Source organism: Brachycentrus maculatus, unplaced genomic scaffold (assembly GCF_059751285.1).
Source record: "Brachycentrus maculatus isolate JH-2025_06_01 unplaced genomic scaffold, ASM5975128v1 h1tg000340l, whole genome shotgun sequence".
NCBI classification, from domain to species: domain Eukaryota; kingdom Metazoa; phylum Arthropoda; class Insecta; order Trichoptera; family Brachycentridae; genus Brachycentrus; species Brachycentrus maculatus.
In genome coordinates this window covers 891,514-903,535 of record NW_028281089.1, presented here as the reverse complement: position 1 = coordinate 903,535, position 12,022 = coordinate 891,514, and the positions used below count along the sequence as shown (strand labels likewise).

The following is a 12,022-nucleotide window of genomic DNA, read 5'->3' as shown; positions in this document are numbered from 1 at the left end:
TTTTCAGTGAAAAAAATCACTCATATTTATTTTACCCCCCTTCGGGAATCGAACCCGGGACCTCCAGAACGGTAGCCGAGCGTGCTGACCATTACACTACGGAGGCGGACAAATGTTGTGATTTTATAACAGTATTAAAAAATTGAGAAAGAAGCTGTTTGCTTCCAAAACAGTCAACGTTATAATTAAGTCATAATAAGAAATATAGTGATTTTATAACAAAGTTACTTTTTGGGTTATTAATATAATTAAAATTTATATTAAAAACCCTTTTTTTTCATTTTTATTCAGTGCCTATTTTACGTTATGATGTGCAACAGATAATTCTAATAAAGTATGCCTTTTATCTGCGCCCAAATGGCGCACAGAGCACTGCATCAAATCAACGCAGTTTTAACTTGATCATATCAAGAACAGTTATGTGCTTGAATCTTAGACCTAGGAGAGGATAATAATTGATGTGATATAAATAATGTAAATAAAGGAGGATGAAGTATATCACTGCTATGTGGGAAAGAAAAGAGAGAATGACTTATATTTGGAGGTTAAATTAAAAGTAGGAAAAGATAATAGCAGTGATGGCTAGAGTATTCAGGGTTGATTACTTAAATTATGCCGACAAAACATACCAATTGATTCATAAGTGCACTATAATACGAGTTTATATAACACCACCAAATAATAATTAATTATCATTTAACAGGGCTTACATTATGATATTTGGTGTGTGTAATTTCATTTATCTCCTTTTCTATGGACAGTGGATGGAGAGAGATGTGGAATATGTAATGTGATAAAATGAACACTTTAGTAAGAATATCTCATTTGGCAGATATACACGCGGACCGATGGCACAATCACCTTGGAAACACAACTTGGGAATAAAAAACCAAAGACTTGTTAGATTTTTAGTACAACTGGTACTTCCACATTGACAGAGGTCTTTTGAAGACGTTCACGTGGCCGGGTTCCTTTCCACCGATCACAAACACGTACAACGGTATGACAACGTCAGGGGCGAAGCAAGTCATATCGTGGGCCTCTTCCGGTACCATCTCTTTCTCTTTAGACCTCTGCCTTTCCACTCTGCTGGCGCTCTTTGCTCTAGTTTTGACGGGCGCTTCCTTTCCTTGGTACGGACTGCACGGAGATTGGATCGTGAGCGATCGCGGAGGGAACCTGCTCTCTTGGTGGAGAGTTTTAACATCGGACTGTCCGAACTTCAACTTGCTTCCCAAGTCTTGCATTTCGACCATATCATCCATCGAGAACAGCTGTCTGCTCCCACTCCGGCTATCGTTGATCCCGCTGTCGGGCGTGTTCAGCATCTTCGCGAATTGAACGCTGTCGTCGTTATTTGAACTATCTTGCTGGAGGGTCTGATTTTTATTATTCGACAAAATGGTCTGGATATCGGGACCCAAGTAATTCGGGTTGCAGAAACCAAACGCGGTGTCGGAATGTTTCATCCCGTTTGTGCAGTTTGGACTCAGCTCGTTGATCGTATTTTCTTCTAAGGGTGTAAAGCTCTGTCTGGTGGACATACTGTAGGTGCTATTGGAAGAGAGTCTGTTCACGCCTTCGATGCTGGCGTAGTCGGAAGTCGAAATGTTTTCGTCAGAAGCTTCTTCCAAGTCCGGGTAGTTTTGAAAGCGCACGGACGTGGACTTGGGAATGATACTACATTTTGGCACATTTTCGTACGTGTGACTCTCGGCGTACGATGACAGATGAGAACTGTAGCTTTCGTCTTTGTTTTGAGGTTGGAATTTCTTATGAACGATGGCAAAGTCACACGGAGTGGGAGCCGGTAAGACTCGGACTATATCGTGATCGTCCACAGTCGGCTCAAACACGTCGTTATTGTACCCTTCTTCTTCTTCGGAATCTAGATACACCAACCTGGCGGCTTCCACCGGAGTCAGCACCGGGGTGAGGAGAGTCAGATCACTGAAATTGGGCACAGATATCGGTTCTCTCGTCATTTCTTTTCTTCTCCACTCGTTTATGGAAGACTGCTGCCTGCTGCTCGACTTGCTGTTTACGAAATTGCCCACTTCCGGGATGACGGGGGATATGAGACCACTCATGATGACTTTTCTCCTGTTGATGACGTGTGCGCTTTGTGACTTGACCATGTGTTTGGCGGTCTTAGGCTCGCTCCATTTTTGTTCTCCCTCTGCCGCGTTTTGCTGTTGTTGCAGCAAGCTTTCGGTGGAATCTGTGTTGCTGATCAGCACGCTATAACTACACTTATTATGTCCTAGACGCGATATATTAATTTGAGAAAGCTTTGTGATTTCTTTGAGAAAACTCCCGCCCGAACTAGGGGGGGAACTGACGGACTCGGGTTCCTCTACTTGAGAAGTTCCGTCGACATAATTTTGGTTGGACGCTTTGAACACGTAAGTCTTTTCGCACGGGGAGACCTTGTTGTTGGGGAGGTAGGAGGAGTGGCGAGCCCTGCTCCTCCTCTGGCCGCCGTGGGTAGGGGTGGGGGTGGGACAAGGATCTCCTTGCAGCTGGAGCTCAGAGATGGCTATGGCCACGCTCTCGGAACGGGGATGAGGTTTCACACCTGAAACGTGGATTTTTTCCCACATTTCTGTACCTGTAACGGAAAACAATGACAATGAAAAGGTATGAAATAAATTTAACCCATGTTTTTGTTGTTGTATGGAATTATTGTAGCTAATTACACACAAAACCCACATATATTTAATAAATAAAAGAATTTCAAGCGGGTCACATATGAGGGTTATTTGATTCAATACTAATAATATTAATAAATGATAAAAAATTACATGTATGGGTAGAATAAAACATATTTCTTCAATCTAACAAAACAAAACGGTGCAATGAGCATAAATAATGTTTTATTTTACAAAAGAAATGATAATAATATTAGAAAGAAATAATTTTTTTTGCGTGAATGGAAATCTTCAAATCACTCTGGGCACAATGATTCTTCATTATGTCAGAAGCGCAGGACTGATCACATTGTCTTTGTGTATTTGGCATCAATGCAACACTGTTTATATGTGATGCAGCGTCCTTTGTACTATTTGGTGTGAGCAAGGGTTAGAAGATGTGTGTTAACGCATTATTGCCAGATGGTTTATGCATGAACCTCAACCTTTTATTATTTCAACCCAATCTTTTATTTCTTTTAAATATGCTTCTTATGCCTATTCTTATTGTTTTTTATATTTTGCCATGTATTAGTTTTGGTTATTTTTTAAAAATTTATTTTATAACTTTATTATTGGTGTTTCAGTCTTGTTAACCTTAATCCCATGTCCCAAAATGAGAAATAAAAATTACTCATCGGGAATATTATACATACGACTTATGTACGTAATATGTTTTGAAAAAAAAATGAATAAATAAAAACCTTATTTATACTCAGACCGTCTGCCCCCTGACCCTCAGTATACGAGTACTAATCACAAGTAACCAAAAACCCAATTCTGATCTGTATAATATTTTTTGGAGTCTCTCGGCTCTACTAAAAGTAATGAAATAGCAAACGCTTATAAGCGTCTCCCGCTCTCTACCAACAGTATGTAAAAGACAAAAAATGTGTTAATATAATGATATCCTACCAAAGTGAAACCTCCAAATATCATTACTGGGTTGCCCGCTGCATTCCCCTCCAAATAGAAGCATGTATCCTGGAAGACGACACGCAGCGTGGGAATGCCTCGGGCCGGGAGAAAACTTGCTTTTTATCTGGACCCATTGACTGGACACTGAAAGCAAAACATCGAATATTAATTATAACAAAAAGCAAAATGGCTACCACTCTGAATCCAGTACTCTCACAATTAAAATTTTCAAATGTTCCATCATCGCCAGTATAACCAATTTGTGCAAAATGATTTAGGATTATTTCTTAAGGGACTCCTACAAATAGTGGTCTCAAAATACCACTATGTTTAAATGATTTCATTACAAACTGATCTACCCATCATGGGTAGAATGTTGAATGTTGCATAATGTATAAAGTGATCACTCAAAATCAGTCAATTTTAGCCCTGTTTTATATATTCTTTTTATATATAAAATTATTTTTTAAACATCGAAATCTATGAAGAAGTTGTCTATATTGAGATGTCAATAAAGTTGTTGAGAAAAAAATGTAGTACCAGTTAATTTCGCAGTACCTATTCTTATTTTGTTTTCAGACTATATTGACTGAGTTTTCAGACAATGTTTTCACATTATACTGATTGTGTTTTCAGACTATATTGACTGAATTTTTAAACAATGTTTTCAGACTATACTGACTGTATCTTCAGACAATGTTTTCAGTCTATACTGACTGTGTTATTCAGACTATATTGACTGAATTTTCAGACAATGTTTTCACATTATACTGACTGTGTTTTCAGACTATATTGACTGAGTTTTCAGACTATACTGCATGTATCTTCAGACAATGTTTTTAGTCTATACTGACTGAGTTTTCAGACAATGTTTTCACATTATACTGACTGTGTTTTCAGACTATATTGATTGAGTTTTCAGATTTTACTGCATGTATCTTCAGACAATGTTTTCAGTCTATACTGACTGTGGGTTCAGACTATTATGGCTTTGTTTCCAGACTACCTAATGGCTATATTTCCTGACAATACGGTAATGCAATAGTGTGTTACCTGTGTCCCACTTCCAGCAGTCTGCACGGTCGTGCAGGTCCTGCATGCCCCCGTAGACCCACATGGCACCCCCCTGCAGCACAGCCGAGTGCTTGTGGCGCCCGGGGGGCAGCAGCCCGCCCCCGCTGCTGGAAGATAGCAGGTGCCAGGACTCCGTCTCTGGAAATATAAAAAACTCTTAATAATACATACTAAAATTCAACCTAACAAAACATTTTGTGTGTCCAAATACTTATTCACAAATCTGGATTACCTGTAATTAAAAGTTTTTTTTTGACATCTCGACATAGATGAAGAAGAATGTGGAAGTCTTGGCATTTCGGGGCTTACGACCGTCGTAGATTGGTTTAAGTGATCACTTTACACGCGTGTAACATTCACTAATTCTACCCATGATTGACAACCACACTACTCAAATTCTTGGAAGTTCTATATATATGATCCAATTTCGAAATATTGTACATGAATCACTAGAATTTTTACAAGAGACATCTATTGGTGAGATGAAGAAGCTTTTTTATTGAGCAGAAATTCTTATGTTTGTATGTGAGGTCCGAATCCTGGATTATAATCACACACGTACTATGTTGAGATGTCAAAAAAAAACAAACAAAAAAATAACTCCTATAATTGGATATAATCCAGATTTGTGAACGAGTGTTTGGACACACTCAAAATGTGAAAAAAATTCAACCTAATTATAGGCCTATTCAAATCTGTATTATAAAAATAAGAATAAGATATATTTAAGATGAGCTCACCAAAGTAGAAGGCCCACAGGTCGTTGAGGGACCCCTTGAGGTCCTGGTAGCCCCCGTACACGAGCATGGCCCCCTGGTGCACGAGCGCCGTGTGCCCGCGCCGGCCCCTCGGCACGGAGGCGCCCCTTCGAGTCGATATCTTCCTCCAGCTGTTCGCCTGGTAGTGGAAAATCACATTGCACCTTTAATTTATTTAAAGTCGGGCGAAATATAAAGAGACAAGATGGTCCGATGACATTCAAAAAGTGGCGGGCCTGCACTGGACGAGACAACTGTGGAAGTCCAAGAGGGAGGCCTTTGTTCAATACTGGATACAAGAAGAAGGTTGAAGTGAGTTACTAAGAAATATAAAGGTGGAGACTGACCGGAGCATTTCATCGTAACAAAACGTCGTAACATCGTTCGCGGCGAGCATCAGCGAGCATCCGAAACTATGGATGGAGCGCTCGGCTCGCTGTACTGACTGCCTGAATGCTCGCATCGTAACGTTTTACGTTCGATGCGATGGATCGATAAAATGAATGACAAATAATTATGTTTATTTTGATCACTCGATGCTTTTGAACGGGCAGTATTCGCGGACGGCGCATGTGTCGTATAGCGCCAACCCGAGCACTGCTGGCGTGCTTCCTTTTGTTTGCATTACATAAGATATACAACCGAACTGAGCTAACCAGTTGTCAATCATGAGTAGGAATGGTGAATGTTACACTATATAAAATGACGTACCTATTCGAACTAGCCTATGACTAGTCGTAAGCTCTGAAATGCCCAAACTTCGTATTCGTAAATGTTGAAATATACAGCATGAATAAATGATAATTTTTTATTTCAATTTTACTTGGTAAATACAACTATTTCTTCAAATCTGTTGTGACCTGTCGCATAAAAAAATTAAACTAATCTTATATTTTATTACGATATTAACTTTGATCGTTTTTGTTTGCTCTAAAAATAATCGGAACTATGTTATTTTTTGACATCTCATCAAAGATGAAGAAGAATATGGAAGTCTGGGCATTTACGGGGCTTACGACCGTCATAGGCTGGTTTAAGTGATCACTTTACACACGTGTAACATTCACCAATTCTACCCATTATTGACAACCACACTACTCAAATTCTTGGAAGTTCTATATATATGAACCAATTTAGAAACCTTGTTCATGAATCACTAGAACTTCACTAGAGACATCTATTGGTGAGATGTAAAGAAGCTTTTTTTCTTTGCTTCGGAACTATGTATTGAAGTGTTCTACTTCTATATTTATTGCTCACTCTTTGGACTATCAATCCTTCATTGTGTGTGAAGGGAGCATCAGAGTCATGCACTAGAGGATTTTTATACTTCTTTACTAGCTTATTCCTGTTGTCCATCCACAATATTCCATGTACTGGAAGTGACTTCATATGGTTAAATACCAATTTTATACTATCCCTTTGATTATACAACATAAATGGCTATATGTATGGATGTAAAGGAAGCTGGTATAGGAGTGAATGTCACAGAAGAGTGTGGTGTTCCATCCTCTCTGCCTACCACTGCGCAGAAACGGCGTGTCGGTAGTAGAAGTAGTAGTAGAAGTATAAACTGGCACTTTTTATATTGGACTATTGCAGATTTTGTACCATTTTCAAATTGTTTTAGTAGAATGACCCCATGATTTTGTTTCATAGCTTAAAATTGTTACTAACCTTAACATCATAGACCCAGAGGGGTGTCTCATTACCAGAGAATCCCACCTCTCCGCCGAAGACATATATGTAGCCTGCATGTCCTACTGCGGTGTGCTCCTGCAGACTGGGAGGCTTGTCTCCCGAGGGATGCAGCTGTTCCCACCTCCCCTCACCTGGAAAAAAAGAATAATATACTTTTAATATTACTTATTATATATCAGACACTCGATTATTGACCCTACGAATGAGATGTCAATTTATAAGTGTCTCAACTTGATATGAAACATCTTCCGTTCCTTTTTCTAAAAGAAGATGGAAGTTTGAACATCCCAGGTCCTATGACCAGGCATTTTACTGGCAAAGTGATCGTTTAATCCAGCCAAATGACAGGTCGTAGTCCTCGGATGCTCAGCCTTCCATCTCCTTTCATATTGTAAGAAAGGAAAGAGTTGAGACACCATTGGAAAATATACTAAGTGTGATGCGGCATGATGGTTATCATCATGCCGCTAAGCACGTAAAACAGAATTGCACACCAAGCTGTCTTTACAAAAAATCTTTATCTCTTCCATATTCATGTATTCCTCATACATATCCGCCGATTATTCCGATTCCATAATTATCATTACTTGATCATGTTAAATTTTCCTCGGTCTTCCCCTGCTCGTATTGCCAACTATATTCGCTTCATAAATTATATTAACTGGTCTTTATTAACTCATTTGATTTACATGCCCAAACCATCTCAACATACCTTTCTTAATTTTATCGATAATACATATCTCAGCCTTGCATTACTCCCTTCATCACCATTCGAACATCTATCATACATATATATATATATATATATATATATATATATATATATATATATATATATATATATATATATATATATATATATATATATATATATATATATATATATATATATATATATATATTTATATATGTATGTATATATATATATATATATATATATAATATATATATATATATATATATATATATATATATATATATATATATATATATATATATATATATATATGTATATATATATTTATATATATATATATATATATATATATATATATATATATATATATATATATATATATATATATATATATATATATATATATAAATATATACATATATATATATTTATAAATATATACATATATTTATATTTATAAATATATACATATATATATATTTATAAATATATACATATATATGTACGTATGTAGATATACATATTTTCGACACATTTATCAGAATTTAATATCGACATTAGTCGATATAAAATTCTAACTGTAGAATTCCAATTAAAATCAAATTAGGCTTTTAAAAGCGACAAAAGTTTTCGCTGCCAGACAGACAAGCCGAGACTGAGGATATTAAAAAGTTGTGAAATATTTCATCCTGTAGCCATTTGAAGCGCCGAATAAACTGTGTAAAGCTCGGGGAAGCTTGTACAGTTCGGTAAGCGCTATTTAATGTTAATTTTATATGCCGAGTGGGCTAGAACTGCGCTAATTTAATTCTGCGGGGGTGGATTTACGCTGTTTATTCAAGTTTGTAACAGGAGCTTATTATAATAACAACAGTTAATCGATTCGCGTGCTTATTACCGTTTAGGTTTAAAGAGAACGTTATACTGATATTGCAAATTGCTTGTGTTCAAATAAATATTGTGTATGTCGTTTGAATACGAGAATAAATAAATGTTTGAGTAAACAAATCGCCTATATTTATTTGATCCCCCCCTGGGAATCGAACCCGGGACGTCCGGAACGGTAGCCGAGCGTGCTTACCATTACACTACGGAGACGGACATGAAGTTAAAATAAAATAAAATCAATAAAGTATTGTATAATATTTAAAATGAAGAGCTAAGAAGTCTGATCAACTCGAGGAATGCAAGACGGTGATTAGTTAATGCTGCTCAAAAGATGAATAGACAAGTGACCCCATTGTGCTCCTACGTAGGAGTGACGTCACTTGAACAGCCCTCCAGAGAGAAGTGGAGGGGGCAGATTGCGGCGACGATTTGTTTATTCGCCCTTATAGGGAAAAGTCACGTATTACGTTAGCTAGTGACGTGACGGATACTAAATCTGCCGGATACCGGATGTAGGGTACCTATCGGAAATATTTTTCATTAAATTATTCACTGATTGCTTTGAAATTTTGACACAACGTTGCATTCGAATAGTTGGGCGTTTTCATTTTATTTTATTTGAAAATTTTATAGAACAGTTACATAAATATATTTACATTGATGAGTAACAAAAAATAGGTATTTGTAACATTCCAGTTACAAAATTTCACATATCGCTCACTCCTTTTAACAACGTCATATATAAAAAAACTAAATTTGTCAGGAGATCGTTTTTAAAGTTTAAAAATATAATAAAATGTATCAAAAATAAATATCAAGCCACTTTTTGAACTTTTTACTGTGCAACAGATATTTTTAGGTAAAACCTGAATGTTTTTTCTCTATTTGAAAAATATTTAGTATATTTTAAAAAAATATTAAATAATACAATTTCTTCAAAAAACAACACTTTCTGCCCTGTAGGGGGTAAATATTGAGTTTAAAATATGCCGCTTTTGCTGGGATATAGTACATTTTCTGGGCATTCCGAAAACATGCACAACTGAAAATTTTCGATTTTTGATTTATGACGTTCTTGAAAAGAGTGAGCGCTATGTGAAGATAGTTTCAGCTTATAATTGTTTGAGTTGTACGTTGTTAGATATTTCCTCTGTGGAAGTCTGCCTCAGAAAGCAGCAGGTTAGATTTTTACAAGCCCAAAGTGTAAATAGGTTTGAGTGTTTTGTCAACAAGCGAACCGGTTTTGGCTCGTTCGTATAAAACGGAAACGGAACCGACTATACCCCCTTACCCCCACCCCCTACGCCGAGTACTTGCGGTGAACGAGGTAGGATTTCCTTCTCTTCCGGCCCACGTTATTTTCACAAAGGTGTATTCTACAATAGTTGTTAACGATTGTATTTAACAAAATGAAAAACAGTTTGAAAACACAACCCTGTTTTTTTTGGCATTCACAATTTAATAAAATTATTATACAAGTGCAAAAAAAATCCCACAAAGGCATGGCCTGTGTATCATTTTATTTTAGGTTTTCATAAAGAGTACTGGAAGACTACAATAGGTTTTAAAAATATTAAATATTAAATACAAATCGTAGTCGTACAGGAGAAAGTGACCAACTAACAAAACGTAAAATGTTCAGGAGGGCCATTTAAGTCACTTTTGCTTGGCAAGAAAATATACATAAATGCAGTTAGTCATTTTGAACAAGTCAATATATAATATTATACATCTAAGTTTAAAATCACTTTGGGATTTTTCAGGTCAATATTAAGCTAGTAAGATATCAAATATTAATTTATTATTAGATTAAAACCAATATTTTTAGCTTTTCCACTTTTTTATTTGACCAGCGACCGGGTTTCGTCGTTACCGACATCATCAGACTGGTCTGATGATGTCGGTAACGACGAAACCCGGTCGCTGGTCAAATAAAAAAGTGGAAAAGCTAAAAATATTGGTTTTAATCTAATAATAAATTAAAAATGCAATTCCATCACGAAGTGTCAGTGGATAATATAAAGATATCAAATAGTCAATAATCACGTTTTTGTAAAAAAAAATGCACTTGGTCACTTTCTCCTGTATGACTACGAAATATGCATTTGATTTTAATGGAAAACGAAAAAAAAATGAATGAAGGTAACAATAAGTACTAAAAAAGGGTTATAAATTAAAAGAGGAAGCTAGTAAGATTTTTTTAATCCATAATTTCAACAAAATCTTAAATTGAAACAAAATCAAATTTAAATAATATGATCCTTATGGAATGAATAAAACAGTTTCGGAGCTATGAAGAATTGGTATATTTGTGCGAGTATGTTACGTCTACTTCATTTATTGTATCACTTTCATTTATTGCATCACAAAATGGTCCAAGTCGTAGTGGTATATATGTCTACAACATTTTGAGTGTGTCCAAATACTTGTTCACAAAATCTGGATTATCTCCAATTACAGGAGTTATTTTCGTATTATTTTTTAACAAAAATAATATGAAAATAACTCCTGTAATTGAAGATAATCCAGATTTTGTGAACAAGTATTTGGGCACACTCAAAATGTTGTAAATAAATTATCTGGTCAAATTATAAGCTTAATAATAAAAATGAAAATGGTAGTTTCTGGCGTTTCTCATGTGTGTGATTATAATCCAGGATTCGGACCTCACATACTAATATAAGAGTTTCTGCTTAGTAAAAAGCTTCTTTACATCTCACCAATAGATGTCTCAAGTGAAGTTCTAGTGATTCAAGAACAAGGTTTATAAATTGGTTCATATATACTTATAGAATTTCCAAGAATTTGAGTAGTGTGGTTGTCAATAATGGGTAGAATTGGTGAATGTTACACGTGTGTAAAGTGATCACTTAAACCAGCCTATGACGGTCGTCAGCCCCGTAAATACCTAGACTTCCATATTCTTCTTCATCTTTGATGAGATGTTAAAAAAAATCGGATATATGTCGGCTAGAATTAAGATTGATCCATGGCATAATAACCCAGAAATTCAAACGTCAACATTTTGACAACTTACACATGTACATTCAATCTGTAGACGAGTTTTAATGGTCATGTTAACAGTGACCCAATATTAATCGAACATGGTGGAGTTATGGTATAAAAGAACGAACAGGGGTTACTTCACTCAACCAATTTAAATCCCTACATTTCGAAAATAATATAATAATAATTATTCTTCTTCTACTTCTTCTTCTTCTTTTAGGACTAAGTCCTGTCATTCTCGAGTCGGTCCTGGGAGGTGGAAGACCAGCTATCTTTCCATCGTTTAGGTG

At 36.1% G+C, this 12,022-nt stretch overlaps 1 protein-coding gene across 2 annotated transcripts in view; it reads right to left on the bottom strand.

The window, feature by feature from the left end:
• Nucleotides 1-270: 270 nt before the first annotated feature.
• Nucleotides 271-12,022, bottom strand: part of LOC148303924 (uncharacterized) — a 73,287-nt gene continuing 61,535 nt past the window's right edge. For both annotated transcript variants that reach the window (XM_088269136.1, XM_088269137.1), the window contains exons 3-7: nucleotides 7,118-7,272; nucleotides 5,423-5,579; nucleotides 4,662-4,820; nucleotides 3,606-3,752; nucleotides 271-2,611 (exon numbers count right to left, since the gene is read on the bottom strand). In XM_088269136.1, the coding sequence (XP_088125262.1) occupies nucleotides 909-2,611; nucleotides 3,606-3,752; nucleotides 4,662-4,820; nucleotides 5,423-5,579; nucleotides 7,118-7,272 (2,321 nt within the window). In that variant the 3' untranslated portion in view covers nucleotides 271-908. The remainder of the gene's footprint in view (nucleotides 2,612-3,605; nucleotides 3,753-4,661; nucleotides 4,821-5,422; nucleotides 5,580-7,117; nucleotides 7,273-12,022) is intronic.